The sequence below is a fragment of the Rattus norvegicus genome, chromosome 12, assembly GCF_036323735.1.
Source record: "Rattus norvegicus strain BN/NHsdMcwi chromosome 12, GRCr8, whole genome shotgun sequence".
NCBI lineage: Eukaryota > Metazoa > Chordata > Mammalia > Rodentia > Muridae > Rattus > Rattus norvegicus.
The window spans coordinates 4,912,826-4,935,463 of NC_086030.1; the positions used below are offsets into that span (position 1 = coordinate 4,912,826).

Consider the following 22,638-nt stretch of genomic DNA (forward strand, 5'->3'; position numbering starts at 1 on the left):
GCAATCAAGAACCTAAGGCAGGAAGATTGTTACGTTCAAGGCAGCCTGGGTTAAATATCATGACCCTGTCTCAAAAATATTCATCAATTAATTGATTAATTGTTTAAAATCACAAAATTTAAAATAAGTTATTCAACATTGAACCTGACATGTTACTCACCTAGGCAGAGAACTTAGTATTTGCTTGCTTCCTTCACAAATATTCTAAACATAGTTTAATAGTAAATACTGTCCTACTCGTTTTCAGAATTCTTTTTATACATGGATGATTTTCCTGTATGTATATCTTTATACCATGTGCATGCCTGGTGTCAACAAAAGAGGGTATTAGATCTCCAAGAACAGGTGTTACAAAAAGTAGCAAGCTGCCACGTGGGTTCTGGGAGAATATTAGTTCTAGTTCCTCTGGGAGAATATTAGTGCCCTTAACCACTGAGCCATCTCTCTGATCTCATGTACTTCTTTTAATACTATTGGACTATATTCTAATTTCTCATTCAAATGTATGTCTAATGACTTAGTGAAACTATTAGGTTAATCCATAGTGAGTGTGTTTTGGTAGTGTTTCAGGCTAAAAAGAATCTTTAAATATTGAATCTTCTTGTCTAACCCCACCATACTGTGGAGTGAGCTGTCTGGAAGTCAGCTTATTATAAGCCATCCTGCCAGAAACAGGTTTACTTCATCAAATATTATACACGTCACATTCTGTATGAACAAATTTAACTTTATACGACTTAATCTGTGGGGTTTTCTTTTGTTTTATTTTATTGCTTACCATGTATAAGCCAGTACTTTAGTTATTAAAAGGGAAATCTAGGCTTAAAAGGTAAAACTGGTATAATTATAAATATGTATGGGACTTTCTTTTTAGGACAACCCCCAATTAAAAGGAGCTTATTAAATGAATTTGACAGGATAATAGAAAGTAAAGGAAAATCCTTAACGCCTTCAAAAAGCACTCCAGATGGTAAATTTGTTTTTATTCATATTTTTTCTCTGAACAAGTACTCTGCATGATACTCTTACACTTTCCTCTCTCGGTTCATTTGTGTGTACAGAAAGGTTTAAATGTTAAACTTTTGGTGTATTTGGTATGTGGATGGTTCATCCATGATGCCTGCTAGGGCACTGAAAAAGCTGTAATTACAGAGTCATAAGATGCTTATGAAGTAGTGACTTTAGGCTTAATGAGAGTGGTAAATGACCTTCAGCATTTCATCAAAGTCCATCTTTTCTAAGTCACATGATTGCTGCTACCAAATGAGGTGGGCATTTCTCATGGTTTGACACATTTCTCCAACTTACTACATATACATGATGCCTTGCCTCTTTCTCCCTTGCCTTTTGACTTTCCTTTTAATTTCTTTAACGTTTGTCTGTCTGTCTGTTTTTCAAGACAGTGTGTCTCTGTCCAATACTTGTACAATTATAAGTAAAATTGATTCTAATAAAAAAACAAAAAACTGCTGAATACCCAAATCTGAGTAACTGATAGTGCTTATCTTCTCAAGTACCCATGATAATCCTGTGGCAAAAGAGTAGCTACTCTGTGTCAGCCTAACTGTGAAAATAAATTGTTTCAAGATGATTATGACTTCTATAGGCAGATATACAAGCTGTACAGATGTGCTCTTGTACAGTGAACATGTGTACACATAACAGTGCTGATGGCGGGGCCTTATAAGATCCTTATGGGCACTTAGACCACCCTTAGAATCACCTTCCTGTAGAGTAGAGATAGTTGGTTCAAATTCACATAAGAATTCTGTGTCTGGGGAGTTGGCTTAGTGATTAAGAGCACTTCTTGTTCTTGGAGAGGATCCAGGTTTAAGTTCCCAGCATCCACATGGAGGTTCCTCACCTCCTCAGACACCAGACCTATATGTGGTTCACAGACCTACATGTGGGCAAAACACTCATGCACACAAAGTAATAAAATACATTTATGAAAAGAATTCTTGATCTTACAAATCCTTAAAAGAAGTATCATTGTGCTGTGTTTTCCTGTCAGAATAACTCTGCATGTGCAGAATGGATAGGTTACATTTATTTGTTTCCGGCTTTAGGATTTTCGTATTTTATTTTATGTGTATTTGTATTTTGCCTGCATGTATGTATGTGTACCATGCATGTGCCTGCTGTGTGGCAACCAGAAGACATTGGGTCCCCCTGTAACTGGAGACAGTTGTGACCCACCATGTAGGTTCTGGAAATTGAACCCTGGTCCTCTGCAAGAGCAGCTAGTGCTGAGCCGTCTCTCCAGCCTCTGGTTTCTTATTCTTTAATCTTACATTGGAGCAAACAAAGTGTTTGCATAACTCATTCATAAATGCTGTAGAAAGTTATACTTGGAGATGTCTTAAATCCACCCTAGGCACACTCCAGGCTATTCTCCAATTTTCCTACCTTTTACTCCATGGTTTGCAGTTTATCTTTATAAACATTCTATACTATCTCTGTGCATGCTTGCTTTTTTTTTTTTTTTTAACAGTTTCTATAGAAACCGTCAAAAATTGCCAATCCCAACTATATTTAAAGTCATCGTGGCAGGGTATTGGAGAAAGTTTTCAATTAGCTATAATTGCACCTCAGATAAACCTCACTGGCTTTAACACTGCCAATTACCAAAGCTAGGGAATGCTGCTTAATGAATATGTAAATATCTTTCTTACTCATTTGCATGGTTGCATAATACTCACTCAAGCAGCTGTATCCTGGTTTATTCAGTTAATCCCTAATTAGTGGACAAACTGCAGGTCTAATAGCCATAATACAAATTCAGAATAAATACTATCAAAAGCTTTGCTTCTGAACCTTCGTAAAAGCTAACTTCAGAGATGATAATTACACTGACTGTTACTAACACCAGGACTAAATTTAAAACTGATTTCTCTGAGGTTTGAAATGTCGGTTATTTTGCTTATAGTTATAATTAGTTTGCAAGTTCAGTATGCCTGGTAATTATTTATTAAATGTCCATTATGTGTATTGAAAACTTCAGTGTCTAACAAAATTTTGTGAACATTTACAGTAATGTATAATAAAGAGAAATGGCAACTAAAACCTCTTACTTTTCACTAATATTATAGTGTGGGATTTTTTTAGGCACAATAAAAGACAGACGATTGTTCACACACCACATGTCTTTAGAGCCGGTTACCTGTGGACCCTTCTGGTAAGACTTTTTTTAAAATCTTAGTATAACATCAGAAAAAGGTGTTTTTTCTTTTTTTTAAAGTTAATAACTCTAACTCATTTAGAATGAATTAGAAATGTGTGCTAGTGGGGTTAGGGATTTAGCTCAGTGGTAGAGAGTTTGCCTAGCAAGCGCAAGGCCCTGGGTTCTGTCCCCAGCTCCGAAAAAAAGAAAAAGAAAAAAAAAAAAGAAAGAAAGAAATGTGTGCTAGAAAAGGTCTAACTCTTTGGAAGAAAGAAAAGCAAGATAGGTGGATCGGAGTGGACGTGAGGCTCCAGAGAAGACTGAGTTACTAGCAAGCAAATCCCCTGCAGTGGGCAGGAGTGAGTGGTGCAGAGCAGGAGGCCACACTGGGAGCATGCAGTTAAGGGGCTCCTGTGGGAGGAAGGCTGTGACGTCAACGACTGGGATTCATGTAAGGAGTAACAACAGCTTTGGATGCTGTAGTATCATCCTGTGATATAAACACTCACGAGCAAACTAGAAAACCAGATCCTGTCTCTAAACACACACACACACAGAGCGTGTATGTATATTTGTTGCCAGGCGAGCATACTTAAGTACTCTCTCTCCAATGCAGCTCAAGTAAAGAAAGGCAAGAAACCCAGAGCCCACATGTTACCTCACCTGCTCAAGGACTTCAGTCTAAGGGGCATCCTTCAAGACACTCAGCTGTGGGAAAGTCTTCAAGCAATCCTACAGTTTCTGCCCTAAGATCTGAAAGGACCAGACACTCAGTCTCAGACAAATCCACCAAAGTCTTTGTCCCACCTTTCAAGGTGAAATCACGGTTTCACAGAGATGAACATTTTGATAGCAAGAATGTTAATTTGGAGGGAAAAAACCAAAAGAGCGCAGATGGAGTCAGTGAAGATGGGAACGACAGTGACTTTCCTCAGTTTAACAAAGGTGACTACTCTCAGGAGGCTACTAGAATTTTCACAGGCCGTGAGAAGTCTTCGGGTATTATGTAGCATTTGTTTGACATGGTTTTTATCTTTTTATAACGATTTTTAAAATCGGTTTCTGTGTGTGTACAGGTGCCTGAGCCGCTGCACACATGGAAGACAACTTTGGGGAGTTGGTTTTCTCCTTCCAGCCTGCATTCTGGGATTTGAACTCGGGTCATCAGGCTTGTGCACAAAGCACTTTTACCTGCTGGGCCATCTACTGGTCCTACTTTTCACCTTTTGATTAGAGAGAGCATTGGTTCTCAACCTTCCCAATGCTGCAACACTTTAGTACAGTTCTTCACGCTGTGCTGACCCCCAACCAGAAAACTATTTTTTTTCTTTTTTCTTTTTTTTTTTTTTGGAGCTGGGGACCGAACCCAGGGCTACCACTGAGCTAAATCCCCAACCCCCAGAAAACTATTTTTGTTTCTAGTTTATAACTGTAATTTGGCTACTGTTAGGAATTGTAAATGTTTGTTTTCCAAGGGTCTTAGGTGACCCCTCTGAAAGGGTCCTTCAAGCTTCAAAGGAGTCATAATCCACAGGTTAAGAACCACTAGACTAGAGAGTTATACTGTATGTTTTCCTCAATATTTTCTCCTTTTTGTGGTGATAATTTCAGAACCTTTTTTTAAGATTTATTTATTTATGTATTGTAAGTACATAAATGCCCTGTCTTCAGACACACCAAAAGAGGGTATCAGATCCCATCACAGATGGTTGTGAGCCACCATGTGGGTGCTGGGAATTGAATTCAGAACCTCTAAAAAAGCAGCCAGTGCTCGTAACCACTGAGCCGTCTCTCCAGCCCCAGACCTTTATTAACCTTTCAGATTTTGAAGCCAAAGATTAGGTTCAAATTGTTTTAATGATTTATTTCAAAGAAAGAAATGTGACTTTTCTTCTGGTTTTGTTTTTGTTAAAAGTCAGGATTGGGACTGTTTGAGAGGATAAAGTTCTTGTTGTGCAAGCACAAAGACTTGAGTTCAGATCTCTAGCACCCATGTAAAATCCAAGCGTATAGTACACACATCTAACTCTGATGCTAAGGAGGCTGAAGCAGGAGGATTCCTAAAGCTGTCTGCACAACCAGCTTGGTCAAATTGGTGAGATCTGGATTCAGTCAGAGACCCTGTCTCCAAGTAGAGAGTGTTGGGTTAAAATACTCCATGTTAATCTCTGGCCTTCACATACATGTGTGTGCACACACATACACAGGCATGCACAAGACAAATGTAATGGTGGTGCAAGTCCAGGCGTGATGTGCTCAGGCCTGTGATGCCACTAGTGAAAAGTGAGTCAGGCGCTATGTGAGTTCCAGGCTAGCATGGGCTACATAGCATAGCAAGACCCTGTTTCAAAAAAAAAAAAAAAGCAAAAAGACCAAAACGGCTTCCTGTGGGAACTGTATAAACCCAGCTATGAAGTCATGGGAACAAATTGATAGACATCTTTCATAAAACAGGCTGTGCCTCTTGGTGGGGGGAGGGGGGGAGTGCAGAGACACGGTTTATATCCCTGGCTGTCCTGGAATTTGCTTTGTAGATAAGTCTGGCCTCAAACTCAGAGACCCGCCCGCCTCTGCCTCCTGAGTTCTGGGACTAAAGTTATGCACCACCCAGCAGTAAATACATTATTTTAGTTGTTTCTTTGAGACCGTTCCCTCTCTATAGATCAGGCTGGTCTAGAACTTTCAGAGGTCCTCCTGTCTCTCCCCTCCTCCCACCCCCCGAGTGTGAGACTAAAGTTGTGTGCCAGCCACCAGCTCTGTTTGCTTCACTTTTGTAAACCATCCTTTAACAGATTTAATGTCAAGCCTTCAGAATGCCAGAGACCTACAGGATATACGAATTAAAAACAAAGAAAGGCATCATCTCTGTCCGCAGCCAGGCAGTCTGTATCTTACAAAATCATCCACCCTGCCCCGGATTTCTCTGCAGGCCGCAGTAGGAGACAGCGTTCCTTCTGCCTGTTCTCCTAAGCAGGTACACTGTGATCCTGAGGGAAACCTCGTGCTGTTAGCCAGAGTCTGCAAGTTGTCTTGTTCAAAGAATGATGACTGCTGACCAGAGGATACGGGATCCTGCTTCCTCATCCGTCTAGAGGGGCCTCCCCCTCTGCCAGGCTTGTCCTCCCTTACCTTTACCTGCCTTATCTGTGCTGCAGAACTGCTGCTTGTGCTCCAGTCTCACTTTCTTGATGGCGAAAGTGCTCTGAGCTAGGCACTAGGGGAGTCTAATCAGCCTTGAGTCAAGGTGTGAGTGACTGCTTTTGGAGGTTCTGATATCTGATTCTAGTGAAAACATTACTGTTTGGTAGAATGTTCCTGAGCAGAAGGCTGGAAGTGACAGCAGTGACGCTAACAGAGTGTGTTGAAGCTTTGATGCACTGGACACTCATCCTAGAGCTAGCCTCACATGCCTCAGTTACCAATGGCTTCAGACTCACAGCCTCCTGTGAGAAGTGCATTACCATTTTGTCAGGCGAGAGGGCTAATGCGCAGAGAGGGTTAAGTAACAGCCCAGAGAAAACACCCGGACTCACCTAATTTGAACAGAAGAGTCGTGCTCCAACACACAGGTCTGACCCGAGCCACTGCCCGAAGGGAAGGACACTTGGTTGCTCATGCTTGGGTGAGAGCAAACACCTGGTGGGACCCTGCACTTTAACTTCTGGGCTCTAAAAGAAAATTATTAGCATCTGTTATTTGTACAATGTAGTAGCTTAAAAACATGGAGCACTTGGTGGATTTAGATGTCTGCCTGGTGCAGGGGCCGTGGTAATCTGTGTTTCACTCAGCTTTAGTATGTGGACTGCTGAAGAGCACAGCCTTCCACTGGAGAAGGCGAACACTGCCTATCTGCTTGTTCCCACAGTGCCTTCTTGTGGCAGAGTTAACAACAGGAAGATACAAGAGCAAATGAAAAGTGTAGGGGTTGGGGATTTAGCTCAGTGGCAGAGCACTTACCTAGGAAGCGCAAGGCCCTGGGTTCGGTCCTCAGCTCCGAAAAAAAGAACCAAAAAAAAAAAGAAAAGTGTAACCAACTCTCGAACACATGAGCAGTTTACAAACATGCTTTTAGTACAGAGGGGGTCTGTGTAGCTTTGTATATCGTGTGTTGTGTGTGTGTGTGTGTGTGTGTGTATGCATGTGTGTTTCATACTCAGTGATTTTTCACATGCTAAGTACCACTTTATCATTGGGTTATACTCCGGGTCAGTGACTATTTTAGTTCTGGGTAAGTTCAGTTTTGTTTGTATTCTAGGTCTGTATTTGGCTTGTATTTACTGTCGGATTTTCCTATTGTTTTCTTACAGCTCTATATGTATGGCGTTTCTAAAGCATGCATAAGCGTTAACAGCAAAAACGCTGAGTATTTTCAGTTTGCCATTGAGGATCACTTTGGTAAAGAAGCTCTGTGCGCTGGCAAAGGCTTTCGGTTGGCAGATGGTGGATGGCTAATCCCCTCCGATGACGGGAAGGCTGGGAAAGAAGAATTTTACAGGTGCTGTGTGGACACAGATTTTATGTTGACTTATGTATTTGCTCTCCCTCCTCCTTTCCTTACGGCTCTTAAGCTAAAAGTTGCTAGTCTTTTTTTTAATCTGGAATCTTTTATTAAAGTATATTTTGCTACACATTCTTTGAAATCTTCTGAAAATCGAATGTGACTTATTCTGGGACTTTGAAGTGTATTTTTTTGTTCTCTTTAAACTGTTACATTTTTATACATTATGGTAGAAAATTCACTTGAGTTTGCCTTATGATATTCCCTCATTTGTGTCATTTCCTCTTTCACTGTATATTTTCATAAAATTTAAAATTATAAGCACTAAAATTTAAACAGAAATATATAAATGTCAGTAATATAATCAGAAAATCTCAGTACTTAGATTCAACAACTTAGAAGTTGTACATCACCTTACCGACATATACTCACACAGGCTTACTGCATGAGTTCACACAGGAGTAGTGACAGTTGTAGCATCCGATACTGTTCTGAGTTTTTATTGATTGTCTATTTCTCTGCTCAGGGCTCTGTGTGACACTCCAGGTGTGGATCCAAAGCTGATTTCTAGCGTCTGGGTCTCTAACCACTACAGGTGGATTGTATGGAAACTGGCAGCTATGGAATTTGCTTTTCCTAAGGAATTCGCGAATAGATGTCTAAACCCAGAGCGAGTGCTGCTTCAACTAAAATACAGGCAAGTCGAATGGATGGCATTGAGTGTCTTTCAATCTGTAGTTTCCTGTGTAGCTCCTGGATTCTATATCAAGGGTGGTGTGTGAACCAGTTGTGAGTGACAGGCCCCACTTAAGGCAAATCAGTGTTCACCAGCCTGTGCCCCTCTTCCCCCACCCCTCTTTACCCCTTTAACATGTGAATTTAATCCAGTATTTAAAGATTGTCAGTAAAACTTTTTTTGCCTTTTGTGCTTTTATTTTAACAATAGAAACAGTATATGTATAGCTGAATTCTTTGCTTTCAGTAATTTATTTTTTGATTCATTTTACATCCTGATTACAGTTCCCCTCTTCCCAGTCCCTCTCTTACAAGTACCTCTCCCTCAGAGAAGGGGAAGCCCACCTTGGGTACCACCCCATCCTGGGACATCTAGTCCCAGCAGGACTAAGCCCTTCCTCTCTCACTGAGGCCCAACCAGGCAGCCCAGTTAGGGGAAGGGGATCCAGTGGCAGGCAACAGAGTCAGAGACAGCCCCTGCTCCAATTGTTAGAGATCCCACATCAAGACCAAGCTGCTCATCTACAAATGTGCAGGTGGTCTAGGTCCAGCCCCTGCATGTTCTTTGGTTGGTTTTCAATCTGTGTTCTAGCTAAAAATCTTAAAAATTATCTTTTTTGTGATAAAAATGAACTTTTTTGTTTTTTGAGACAGGATTTCTCTGTGTAGCCCTGCTATTCTAGAATTGACTTTGTATACCAGGCTGGCCTTGAAGTCAAGAGATCCCCTTGCCTCTGTCTCCTGAGTGCTGGGACTAAAGGCATGCCTGGCTTAATGAACTAATTATTAAAAATATTTGCTTATTTATTTATTTGTGAGTGTGTGTGGATGTGCACTCCTGTGTGCATGCACGGAGACCAGAAGAGGCCCTGGTGTCCTCCACTAGCACTCTGCTATTCCTTTGAGGCGGGGTCGCTCTCTCTGAACTTAGAGCCCCCATTTTCTTGGCTAGTATGGAATCAAGTCCCCATCTACCTCTCTGTCTCTGGTGACCTCAGAGGTGGAGTTACAGGCACGTACTCTGCACTCACTTTGTTATGTGTGCACTGGGATCTAAACTGTCCTCGTGGTAGTACCACAAGCTCTCCTGACTGCCGTGTTGTGTGCCTGATGAACTAACTTCATTATTTCTCAAGTATTCACTGGTTTTATTTGCAGTGAGACCCCAGGGGTACAGTTCCTAGAATCAGCATTTCCGTTTCCTTTTCAGATACGATGTGGAAATTGACAATAGCAGCAGATCAGCTCTCAAGAAGATACTGGAAAGGGATGATACAGCAGCAAAAACGCTTGTCCTCTGTGTTTCTGATATCATTTCACTAAGCACAAATGTGTCTGAAACTTCAGGCAGTAAAGCTAGCAGTGAGGACAGTAACAAAGTAGACACGATCGAACTCACAGATGGGTGGTATGCTGTCAAGGCCCAGCTAGACCCTCCACTCCTGGCTCTCGTAAAGAGTGGGAGACTCACTGTGGGTCAGAAGATCATTACTCAGGGAGCAGAGCTGGTGGGCTCTCCCGATGCCTGTGCACCTCTGGAAGCCCCAGACTCCCTTAGGCTAAAGGTAAGTTAAATCACTGTACGCTGTGGGCAAGGACCAGCCTATGACTCCCTTATTCGAGAGAGGTAATCTACCTAAGATGGTATGTTTATGTCCATCGTAAAGGATAGCATTCTTGACGCTGTACTAGTAACGTAAGAAGCAAGTTTCTCTAATGGTTTCTGCTGGGAGAGCAGAGCTACTTCTTGAGCTAAATGTACTTGGGGTTAATCAACAAGAGTTAGTCTGGACCAGAATTGAGTTTAGGGATCTGTACCTCTGTCTCCTCCTCCCAGCCCTGGAATTACAAGTTCATACTGACATTCCTGGCATTTTCCCAGGTGTTCTGCTGCTAGGACTCAGAACCTCATGAGTTCCGGCAAGACCTCTACCAATTAAGCCATCTCCCACCCCTCACCTATTTTTCTATATCAGTGGTCCTCTGTAGCAGGAGTGTATTGTGAGTGTGTATGCTCGCACACACACATGCACGTGCTGGGCAGGTGCACTGCAGTAGATTACACCCGAAGCCCTACAGTAGAAATAGTTGTGAGAAATGCATTACGTTGAAGTAGTTTTCCCTCTGTACAGTTTTTGCTTACTCACTTTTTTTGCCTTTATCAATCATCCTTTGAGATTTTTTTTAAAAGCTTTATGTTTTAGTTTATTTATTTCTGTTCTCCAGCCTCTGCACCATATGCAGGCACTTCCCTCAGAGGCCAGGAGAGGGAATTGGATCAGAGTTGTGAGCGTCCGTGTGGTTGTGTGGTTGCTAAGAATTGAACCCAGATCCTCTCCAAGAGCAGCCAGTGCTTTAAACTGCTGAACCATCTCTTTAGCACCTTATACACACACACACACACACACACACACACACACACACACACACACACTATTCTTAAAACATCCCAAAAGAATGAAAAAAAGTTGTAGAGTAGAATTCAATTTGTATTTAACTTTTTTTTTTTTTTGTCCTGGAACTCATTCTCTAAACCAGGCTGGCCCTGAACTCAGAGATCTCCCTGCCTCTGCCTCTCTAGGGCTGAGATTGCATATGTGCCGACCTGCCTGTGTTTAACTTCAGAGTTGACTTCCTCTTTTATTTGTACAGATTTCTGCAAACAGCACGCGGCCTGCTCGCTGGCACAGCAAGCTGGGGTTCTTTCATGACCCCAGGCCCTTCCCTCTGCCCTTGTCCTCACTGTTCAGTGATGGAGGAAATGTTGGTTGTGTGGATGTCATCGTTCAGAGAGTGTACCCTCTACAGGTATGGTGCCCTTTCAAGCTTACCATGGAATCCCTTTCTTTGGCGAGGATCTGAATGTTTTTAATGCATTGTCAGTGGGTGGAGAAGACGGTGTCTGGATCGTACATATTTCGTAATGAGAGAGAGGAGGAGAAGGAAGCGCTGAGATTTGCAGAGGCCCAGCAGAAGAAACTAGAGGCCTTGTTCACCAAAGTCCACACAGAGCTTAAAGAGCATGAAGGTAAGATGGACTTCGCCTTACAAATCATTATTTCTTAGTGTTTTATAATTACATGAGTTCTCATCAATAATTGCTTTTTTAAAAATTCTGAATTTTTTTTTTTTTCCGGAGCTGGGGACTAAACCCAGGGCCTTGCGCTTGCTAGGCAAGCGCTTTACCGCTGAGCAAAATCCCCAACCCCTGAATTTTTTTTTAACTTAAAAAATACCACACATACAAAGAGATTAAAAACTGAACTGATCCCAACTGTCATTGAGTCCTTAGGTCCAGAGGTCACTGAGACAGTGAAAAGTGACAGGTGTCTCCCCTTGTGTCACAGAAGATTGTGTGTTCATGTGTTTCCTCAGACCTTTCCTAGTTATGTTACATGCATACCTGTAGAAAGAATAGGGCTGGAGGGGTGAGCCAGCAGCTGACAGTGCTTTCTGGTCCTGGAGAGGACCCGAGTTCAGTTTGCACCGCCCACAACCACCCATGACTCCAGTTCCAGGGGATCCTGTGACACTACATGTGAGTATCACGCTTTCATACAAACACACAAACTCAAAGCACGTTTTTAAAACATAGATTGGACTTCTACTATCTAACTTATTTAAAATACACATTAGAGTATATCATTTTCATGAATAAATGGATCAATATGAGAAATAAGTTGTTTAAGGTACAAGTTACAAATAAACCCCTGCCTATGGTGCTTTAACTGTGACTGCAATAGTCTTCGTCTCTTCATCGTCTGCTGCTGCTGCTGCTCCTCATCCTCCTCTCTCTCCTCTTCTCTCTCCTCTTCTTAAAGGAAACTATTAGTAGATAGCTGTTTGTTTGTTTCTTTTCAATGTTTTCTTTTTGTGCATGTACAGAAGTCAGGGACAATGTGTAAATTGGTTCTGTCCTACCTTGTGGGTTCCAGGGATCAGACCCCACTGTTAGACTTGGTGACAGTCCTGCTGCTCTGTGTGGCTCTTTATAGTCTGACCTCCCTCCTTTGGGTGCTATTGCTTGACTTTATATTTTCACTCCCAAGTTTTGGGTCCAACCAATCAATGATGCTTTCCTCCTGCAGAAGACATAGCCCAGCGGCGTGTGCTGTCCCGGGCACTCACACGGCAGCAGGTCCACGCTCTGCAGGACGGTGCAGAGCTCTATGCAGCAGTGCAGGATGCATCAGACCCAGAGCACCTGGAGGTGAGGAAGAGCCAGATGACGAGCCTTGGTCCCCAGCCCTCTGGGAAGCTCTTGCCCTGCTGGCCATTATAGCAAGCCTTTCAGAAGGATTTCTGTGGCAAGTTGTTGAATCTGCATCATGTAGAGAATGAAAGAGTTTGTGAGTTCCATGTATTACATAAGCATAGATTAATGTGCAGGCAAAAGACTGGAGAGAAGGCCAGCTGGTAAAGGCTCCGGCTGCCAAGCCTGACAGCCTGAGTTCAATCCCTGGGACCCAAAGGGTACAAGCAGAGAACCAGCTCCTTCCAGTTTCATTCTGACTTAAACACACTCAAATACTATATTTTTCATGGTTTCTTGTCTTTTTTTTTTTCTTTTTTTCGGAGCTGGGGACCGAACCCAGGGCCTTGCACTTGCTAGGCAAGCGCTCTACCACTGAGCTAAATCCCCAACCCAACCCCTGGTTTTTTTGTTTTGTTTGTTTGTTTTTGAAGCGGGGTTTCTTCTTTTAGCCCTGGCTGTCCTAGAACTTGCTCTGTAGACCAGACTGGCCTTGAACTCAGAGATCTGCCTGTGTCTGCCTCCTGAATACTGGGACTGAAGCTGTACAACACTGCACCCAGATACTATAATTTTCTTTCTTTTTTTTTTTTTTTTTTTTTTTTGGTTCTTTTTTTCGGAGCTGGGGACCGAACCCAGGGCCTTGCGCTTCCTAGGCAAGCGCTTTACCACTGAGCTAAATCCCCAACCCCTATAATTTTCTTTTTAAATGCAGGCAAAACTTGCTTTCTAGCCCACCGTGTGGCATGGGTCTATGTCCCAAGCATTCTGGGGACTAAGCAGCAGAATGGCAAGTTGTACGCCTAAGACACACAGCAAAATTTGTGAATGCTCAGAGCTCCTGGCAAAGTTCCCAGTGCTCCTGTTAGGCCACTCACAACTGCCTGTAGCCACAGATGCACATGCACACATTAAATAAATGAATATGCCAAAAACTTCTAAAAATTACATCTGCTGTTCTAAGGAGGAACTAGTAAATTAAATTATTATTAAATTAAGTTTATTGGGCTGCAGAGATGGCTCAGCAGTTAAGAGTGCTTGCTGCTCCTCCAGAGGACCCATGTTCAATTCCCAGCACCCACATGGCAGCTCAAAACTGTGATCTAGCTTCAAGTGATTTGACACCCTCACACAGACATAGATGTAGGTAAAACACCAATGCACAAAATAAATAAATCATTTTTTAATTAAGTTTATTAACAGGAGACAAGGATAAAAGGCATTGAGCCAGCCTCTCCTATGTCAACTGGGTAGTTATTGATTCTCTCTACCTCACTTTCAGCAGCTCCAACACTGTGAAGGTCAAGTGACATTTTCCAGGCACAAATCTGTCATTCTGTTAGTGCCCATTTGAAATGTAGGTGTGCTGCACTTAGTGTTCAGTGTTTGGCTTAGCCCTAGGGAAATGTGTCACAGGGACTCAGGTAGTTTGAGGTCCCTAGAGCATTGTGTGTTTTAGGCTGAATAATGACCCGCACCCTCGCTCAGGTCTACTCTGCTCTCACGGGAGGCCGCCCTGCTAGGGTGGGCAGGACTGCTGCTGCGTCTGCTGTGTCTCAGTGTGTCAAATGCCCACAGACTTGTTTCAGCGAAGAGCAGCTGAGAGCCTTGAACAACTACAGACAAATGCTGAGCGATAAGAAACAAGCGCGGATCCAGTCAGAGTTCCGGAAGGCCCTGGAGGCCGCTGAGAAAGAAGAGGGTTTATCAAGGGACGTCTCAACTGTGTGGAAGCTTCGTGTTACAAGCTACAAGAAAAGAGAAAAATCAGGTCAGTATGCAAGTCGTGTGTGTGTGTGTGTGTGTGTGTGTGTGTGTGTGTGTTTAAATCCAGTTTGTTAAATTAAAAAGTGATCTTCCAAATGACAAACTGAAATTGATGTAAAATCAAATGAGTTAAAACAGGCTTTGAGCACCCACAGAGCAGGGAGCCTTGGGTCTTTGTAATTGCCATGTTTCAGTGAATGGTCACCAGCGTGTCCCTCTCTTCTGAACAGCTCTGTTGAGTATCTGGCGTCCATCTTCAGACTTGCCCTCCCTGTTAACAGAAGGACAGAGATACAGAATCTATCATCTTTCGGTGTCAAAATCGAAGAATAAATTTGAGTGGCCCAGCATCCAGTTAACAGCCACAAAGAGAACTCAGTATCAACAGCTGCCGGTCCGCGCCTCCCCTTACTCGTTCTCCACCTTGATCATTGCAGAGCTCTCTTCACAGTCTCAGTTTGCCGACTCTTTGTTCTGCTTCCTGTAGGTTTCCAGTGAGACCCTGCTCCAGCTTTACCAGCCCAGGGAGCTCCTTCCCTTCAGCAAACTGTCAGATCCAGCCTTCCAGCCACCTTGTTCTGAAGTGGATGTAGTAGGAGTTGTAGTTTCTGTTGTAAAACCAATAGGTAACGTACAGCGTATCTGATGTAGCTTTTCATTGGTTCTCTTGAAAAACATTGCCTTTTTAAATTGGGGGTTTTTTGTTCTGGTTTGGTTTCACTTTTGTTTTGGTTTATTTTCCGACACAGGGTTTCTTTGTGTAGCCCTGGCTGTAGTCACTCTATGGACTAGGTTGGCAGTGAACTCAAAGATCTACCTACCTCTGCCTCCTGAGTGCTGGGATTAAAGATGTGCCACCACCATCCAGGAAAAAAGCCTTTAAACTAATAACTAGGGGAGCTTCGCTGAGAGACTTGATAAGTAGTGGGGGAAGGAATCTTTGTACCCACTTGTGCGCATTTTTCTGTACATGTGTGGGTGTTCCTGCACTTACGTGGAGGTCAGGGGACAACCTATAGGAGTCAGCGCTCTTCTTCAGTGGGGCCCAGAGATCAAACTCGAGATATTAGGCTTGGGGCCGGAGAGATGGCTCAGCGGTTAGGAGCACTGACTGCTCTTCCAGAGGTCCTGAGTTCAAACCCCAGCAACCACATGGTGGCTCACAACCATCTGTAATGAGACTGGATGCCCTCTTCTGGTGTGTCTGAAGACAGCTACAGTGTGCTCATAAATAAATTAACTAATTTAAAAAAAAGATATTAGGCTTGAAATCCAGCCCTTTACCCATAGAGCCATCCTGATAGCCTTTAGCACCCTTTCTTTGTCCCTCCCTCCCTCCTCCCCTCCCTCCCTCCTCCCCTTCCCTCCCTCCTTTTCTTCCTCCTTCCCTCCCTCTCTTCCTTTCTTTTGGTTTTTCAAGACAGGGTTTCAAAAAAAAACAAAACAAAACAAAAAACAAAAAACAAAACCAAACAGGGTTTCCCTGTGTACTCCTGACTGTCCTGGAACTTGCTCTGTAGACCAGGCTGGGCTCAACTCAGAGATCCTCCTGCCTCTGCCTCCTGGGAGTTGGGGTTAAAGGCGTGCACCACCATAGCCCAGCTGCCTTCTTTCTTGATAAAAACAATTCAACAGAATTTCAGGAGAACAGCTTGTATTCTATTTTGTGCTATTTAACTTTGTAATGTGATTTTTTTTTTTTTTTTTTTTGGTTCTTTTTTTCGGAGCTGGGGACCGAACCCAGGGCCTTGCGCTTCCTAGGTAAGCGCTCTACCACTGAGCTAAATCCCCAGCCCCATAACCAAATAATTCTTATCTGACCTATTAGTGGAACATTCCAACCCCTTATCTCTTAAGCTTTTAATATTCTCCAACATCTTGACTGGATTCGTCTCTCTTATGCATTTATGTATTAGTTTTATTCTGTAGTTCTGGGGATCACAGCTGGGCTCACACTACTTGGCAGATGTTGACAGTACCCCCGCCCCTCCCTGTTGTATTGTGCATTTTATCTACAGAGCTCCCTCCTCCCTTTTCACCGACGTCCAGCCAGTAGCCCTCTGTAGGTTCATGCCTTCCATGTCTTGTTTAGCTCCTCGCTCTCCCTCATTGCACTGTACCCGTGTGATGTGTCCTTGCTGTTATATCACTTGTTCCCACTGTTCCTAAAGACCGCCATGCTGGCTTTTTGTGCCTTCATGTTGCTGGTCAAGTGTAGCCTTGAAAGAGGCCTTTCCTAAACGGAACAGTGTCTACTCCTCTCCCAAACCCATGTTCTTCCTTTAGCATAGCTGTCGTCCTTGGCACTCGATAAAAATAACTTCTGTTCTCCTGTAATAATTGTCATCTCTGAGGCTTACTGCCTCTGTCTGCTAACCCAGGATAGTCCTGGAATCTTCTAGTCTCCGTACAATCCTATCTAGGCCTCAGACTTACTGCTGAATAAGCTCACCGTTTCTAGGTCTTTCTGATCTCTGGCGGCTGCTTCAACTCCTCTCCAAGCTGACTGATTTACTCTGGCTCTTCTCTCAGCCTCTTGACTGAATTGCCCTTCTTGACCTCATACTAACTTTCTCAATCTGTTCTCATTCTCTGGCTCCTTCTGTCTTCATCTAGGTCTAGCTTGTTCACTCTGCGACCTGTCTTTTCCTTTCCTTATGAGAGTTGGGAATAGCCTGTCTCTGACTCATTCTGTCAGAACTTTCTCCAATTCATCACTTTGTCTGCCCCTCAACTAGACTTTCTTTCTTTTTTTCTTTTCTTTTCTTTTTTTTTTTGGAAGACAATTTTGTAATTATATACAGAAAATGTATACATTTAAACCAGTTTAGTTTGAGTTCTTTAGCCTTTGCCTTTTCCAGCTTGGCATTGCTTAGCCACAGACTTAGGACCTAGGACGTTGCCTCCCCAGTGACAGTGGATCTCGTCACATCTGTCATTATAATTGGTCCTCACAGCTTTCACGAGCTTAGCCAGAGCATCCTTGTCTTCTGAGTTAACCTGTGTGAAGGCAGCAGTGGTGCACATCTTCCTGGGAGCAGGCGCCCCAGCCTCTCAGTTGGGACGTCCCCTTTGTCCGCAGCTTTCTTCTCAGTGTCTGTTGAGTAACTGTTCCATGCCAGGTGCACAGCAGAGAAGAATTCCTTCCTGGGAGCACTCTGGTGGGAGGTGGGGAGGGGACAAACAAAACAGCAGAGGGCCAAAGGGAAGGAATGACATCAGAAAGGACAAGGTGGGGACAGAGAGCTGACACTAGGCTGCCATTTTAGACAGTTTCAGAAAAGACCTCATTAGCGTTTGTGTTGGACCGGACAAAACTGAAAGAGAAGCCTGTAAAAGCTGGGGAGAGTCCCTGGGAGGCTGCACGCTTTGGCGGAGAGTGAGAGAGGCACAGAAGAACCAGGTTGGAGGGCTCTTGGATTTACTTTAAATTTTGTGTTGATTATTATGTGTGGCACATGTGCAGAGGTCAGCAGGCAAGTCAGCTCTATGGAGGTGGCTCTTTCTGTATGCCTGGATGTAGGGTCTGGGGGTTGAACTGGGACTATCAGGGTTACACAGCAATCACCTCTACACACTGAGCCATCTTGATGGCTCCCTGATCTATATTTTAACTTTTATTTAAACGGTGATGGGAAGAGAGGACCTTTTCCCATTGAAAGTACAGTATAGATGGCATGGGTACAAACAGGACCCCAGGAGGATGCCCTGGAGACAGTGTAGGCAGGACAGGATGATGACGTAGACAGAAGAGCAGCAGACAGGCTCTGGTTACCCTCTGAAGGTGGGGACAGTGCAGGTGTCCGGAGCTGTGGAAGACTGGGACTGCCGCTTGCTGAATAGAGAAGACTTGATAACAAGAGGGGAGTACGAGTTGCCACTGGTGTGTCAACTGCATGGGAAGCTTCTAAGCAGACGTGAACTTCAGAGCAGATATCACTCCAGTGGTAGTCAGAGCTAAAGATGCAGATCTCAGTAGAATCGGTATGCCAGAGAGATGCAAAGCCATGGGACTGAGTGCATTGGCTCTGAGTGGACAAGAAGAGACGGGACTCTGTTTTGACACGAAGTATCAGGAATGGAGCACACAGAAAGGAAGCAGTGAATGCATGGGAGAGGTCCGAGAGGTGGGCGAGTGCTAAGGAGCACATACAGTATGTTGAAGAAGTGCATTGCTGTGTGTATGACTAAACTGCCCAAGTGTGAGGTGAGGACCAAGACTTGGTGGTTGGCTTTGGCACTGTGGCAGAGCCCTTTCCATGGAGAGACTGGCTGACTGAGCACAATGAGGAGAGAATTTGGGAGAGCGGGTATGGCTGTTTCCTGAGTGTCTGGTGTAAAGGTTTCTTAGTTGTCTGGGAGGCTCACTGCTGAATAAGCTGCTCACCCTTTTTAGTTCTTTCTGAATAATGGCTAGCTGGTCCAACTCCACTGTTCCAAGCCAAACTCCTCTCTAAGCTGACAGAGTCAAGCTGACAGAAGCTTCTCTCGGCCTCTGACTAAATGGCTCTGCTTGGCTTCAAACTAACTCTGGCAATCTGTTCTAATCTCCTGGCTCCTTCTTATTCTCTGGCTGGTTCTGTCTTTACCTGTGTCTAGCTTGTTCCCTCTGTAATCTGTCTCTGTAAAACTGTTCTGGTAAAACACGCACACACACACACACAGACACTCTCCCTCTGTCTAGCTCCTCTCTATAAAACTGTTGCTTGCCTCTTTCTCTCGTCTCTCCCTGTTCTGCTCCAGCCTCTTTCCTGTCTGTTCTTGTGAGAGTTGAGCATATCCTATCTTTGATTCATTCTGTCAAATCTTTCTCTGATTCATCACTTATTTAAAGGGAATGAAAAGAAAGTGGTGGTTAGAATCATGATCAAGAGAAGAGGTTTCAGGTAAAGTGTTCCTGCACACTGAGGGCACAGTGCATGCTGAAGAGGCTAAGGAGGGGAGTAAAGGCTGACCCTGGGCAGTCAGCACAGGACATCCTGAACCCACTCTGATGAGAAAAGTCAGAGCCAACAGACAAGCAAAAGTACTTAGACAGGGCCACCAATGCGGGAGTTATGGAGAGGTAGACACTTGCATAGACCTCTTCTGATTGCTTTTGTTTCCTTGCTGAACGGGGAACAAAGTCATCCATCCACTGAGGTCAGTATGTGGAAGGTAGAAATTCAAAAGGTCAAGAAACCATTACCCTTGTTACCTCACAGGCCTGCCCCGTCCAGTGGGAGAGCCTGGCCTAAGTACATCCTGGGGCTGCCCAGGTGCAGGCCACCCGTAGTTCTCAGTAAGCCCCCTTCACTTTCTAAACAGTTCTTTACATTTTGACAACACAAGGTGCTGCCAGTTCATCTGTGATCTGTGCTACAGTCCTGAATCCAATCTGGTTCCTCTTTAGTGGGAAGTAGATGGGGAAACTTAAGGTCTACAGATTGGGGGAAGGGTGCATGCCTTTAGTCCCAGTACTCAGGAGTAAGAGGCAGGCTGATCTCCATGAGTTCAAGGCCAGCCTGGTCTGTAGAATGAGTTCCAGGACAGCCAGGGCTACACAGAGAAACCCTGTCTTGAAAAACCAAAAACAAACAAGTAAAACTAAGGTCTGTTACTGATTATAAGAGTCAGGGCCATACAGAAGTGCTTGAAGAAGTATCATTCCTTCCTGAGGAACTCGATCCTGAGTCTGCCTCTCCAGACTTCATCTATTCCGTTCAGCCTTCCTCATTCTTGGCTCGGAGCAGTAGACTTGTGTATGCATTCTGTCTGTCCCCTTCCTGCCGTGCAGGGAGACACTAGTCTTTCTGGAGAGCTGGTTAGCACTGCCGAGTGGTTCGCTTCCTTCTTTTCACAGCTGCCCAGGAAGCCCTTGTGTGGGTGTAACGTTACTCCCCAGAGTGAGAGCCGATGAGGGTTGCTTCCAGGAAGTCATAGTCTCAGACAGCGCTCTAGTGAGTGACCTGGTGCAGCTGCTGCCGTGCCCTTGCTCACTTGCACTCACTGTCACTGGGCATCAGTCTGCAGGAGGGTGCAGAACTAGGAGCACTGAGGGGAAGGGTAAGAGGTCCGTAGCTTTGCTAGGCAGTGCCAATGCTTTCCCCAGAACGATGGTCCCGTGTGCACTCTCCTGAGCAACCGCCTGAGTATGTTCTGCCCCGAGGCCTCGGAGTGTCTGGCATTGAACTTGAACACCTTAAGTAATGGGTCATTTTAGAAGGCCTGTGTATATCGGTGTCCTAGCAGTCGGAAAGATGATGATGACGGCATTTTCACCCTAGGTCTTGCTCCTTTGGTCTACTTGTCAGACGAGTGCCTTCATTTATTAGTGGTGAAATTTGGAATAGACCTTAATGAAGACATAAAGCCACGTGTGCTTATTGCTGCGAGCAACCTCCAGTGGCGGCCGGAGTCCACGTCACGAGTGCCAACTTTATTTGCTGGGAACTTTTCCGTATTCTCTGCCAGTCCAAAGGAGGCCCACTTTCAGGAGAGGGTCACGAACATGAAGCATGCTATTGAGGTGAGATTAGGGACTTGGAAGCTGGACCAACAGCTGCCTGGAGAGACTTTCAACCCAGTGATTCCACACATGAGTGTTCGTGTGCACACACACACACACACACACCCTTCCCCTTACCCCATCTATGTGCTTAACAGTTGCTGTCGAATTTTAGTGTCTCACCAGGTGTGGTGGCACATGCCTGCAGGTCCATAGCGTCAGTGCCAGCTTTGGCTATACAGTGAGCACCAGGCCATAGGCCATACAAACACACACACCACACACCCCAGATAGATAGATAGATAGATAGATAGATAGATAGATAGATAGATAGATAGATAGATAGATAGATAGATAGATAGGAAGGAAGGATAGAAGGATAGAGAAAGACCCTAGCTAAAGAACAAACAAGCAAAAATGTGTCTCATTCTTCCATTCTGTTCTAAATGGTTTTTTTTTTTTTTTCGGAGCTGGGGACTGAACCCAGGGCCTTGCGCTTCCTTAGGCAAGCGCTCTACCACTGAGCTAAATCCCCAACCCCTGTTCTAAATGTTTTATTTCTGAAAGAAAACACTTTCTGAGAACACAAATGTATGAATTATCAACTCAAGGCAGGCTTTTTCAATTTATTCTCTTAGAACATCGACACATTTTACAAGGAGGCAGAAAAGAAGCTTATACAGGTGCTGAAGGGAGACAGTCCAAAGTGGTCCACCCCGAACAAAGACCCCACCCGAGAACCCTACCCAGCCTCCACTTGCTCTGCTTCAGACCTTGCTTCAGGAGGTCAGTTACCGGTAAGTTAGGATGGCGCTAAGGCATGTTTCCAGTATCCTAGCAGACCTACAGTGGAACTAAACTGCACCTAACCCGTGGTTAGCTTGCCGTAGCTACTGTATGTTATCTGTGGAAGTATGAATATAAAACCAGGAACAAACTCTGTTGTTAGCACTGTGAGAGCATGTGCTTGCAAAGTCCTTTGCCTGTTCCTATTGCTAGAAAAGCTGGCCCACAGCTGTTGCTTAGTTTCCAAGCTCAGTTCATTAACCACAGGGGGCACCTGGTTGCTAGGGCTGGCCAGACTGGTGGCACTGCTTGGCACCCTCACTCAGTCAAGCAATCCTCATACAAGAAAAGCCCTTGTTACAGTTAGGAGCTGGCAAAGCAAGGAGCTAAACAGTTGCCTGTGACTCTGGACTGGAGAAAAGAAAGGAGTTAGAACTCCAGACTGGTCAGCCATGTTCTCCAGAGGAGAGAACAGACTCCTACAGGTAGTCCTCTGACTTCCATATGTATGTTGTAGCATGTGAGTACTTGCATGCACACATACACACATACACATGAACAACATGGACACATACAATAAGAAAATGTTCAGAAGAAGTAGTCTAGCAGCACATGTCTTTTCAAAATGATTTTGACAAACCTGTCACTTTGGAGGGGTTCTAACACTTTTGGAAAGGTAAAGGATAAACTATGTCATGTTTGTTTGGTTTTAGTCTTATATTAGGACCTGTTTTCCTTTTCTGGCCATTTTTATATCATTGGTCATTTTGCAAAATTATTTCCTGTGGGTTAGAAATAACTGAATTTTATTTTCATTATTTTCCCTTTAGCAATTGGCTAAGAAAGACTGTGTCCTATTGTGTGTGTTAAGTATTTTTAATGAGAAGTTAATTCTTATTTGTTTATAAACAAGTGTATATTATGATAGGCTCCTTTCTGTGTTTTGTTAG

At 44.0% G+C, this 22,638-nt stretch overlaps 1 protein-coding gene and 1 non-coding gene across 9 annotated transcripts in view; one reads left to right on the top strand and one right to left on the bottom strand.

Annotated features, from left to right (window-relative positions):
- Positions 1-22,638, top strand: part of Brca2 (BRCA2, DNA repair associated) — a 44,249-nt gene that overhangs the window by 17,734 nt on the left and 3,877 nt on the right. For 2 of the 8 annotated variants that reach the window (XR_005491644.2, XM_039089540.2), the window contains exons 12-26: positions 875-970; positions 3,109-3,178; positions 3,780-4,108; positions 5,956-6,137; positions 7,471-7,658; positions 8,188-8,358; positions 9,607-9,961; positions 11,049-11,204; positions 11,280-11,424; positions 12,485-12,606; positions 14,137-14,419; positions 14,646-14,809; positions 14,903-15,041; positions 20,682-20,923; positions 21,541-21,699. Coding sequence is in view for 7 of the 8 variants with exons in the window: in XM_039089540.2 (XP_038945468.1) it covers positions 875-970; positions 3,109-3,178; positions 3,780-4,108; positions 5,956-6,137; positions 7,471-7,658; positions 8,188-8,358; positions 9,607-9,961; positions 11,049-11,204; positions 11,280-11,424; positions 12,485-12,606; positions 14,137-14,419; positions 14,646-14,809; positions 14,903-15,041; positions 20,682-20,923; positions 21,541-21,699 (2,801 nt within the window). In the remaining variant the exon portion in view is untranslated. Of the gene's footprint in view, positions 1-874; positions 971-3,108; positions 3,179-3,779; positions 4,109-5,955; positions 6,138-7,470; positions 7,659-8,187; positions 8,359-9,606; positions 9,962-11,048; positions 11,205-11,279; positions 11,425-12,484; positions 12,607-14,136; positions 14,420-14,645; positions 14,810-14,902; positions 15,042-20,681; positions 20,924-21,540; positions 21,700-22,638 lie in introns of those variants that run through there. The other 6 variants (XM_017598372.3, NM_031542.2, XM_039089541.2 and 3 more) reach the window with 5 other exon arrangements.
- LOC120096086 (U4 spliceosomal RNA) lies at positions 2,495-2,635 on the bottom strand. Its single transcript, XR_005492123.1, has one exon. It is a non-coding gene; the product is annotated as a U4 spliceosomal RNA (small nuclear RNA).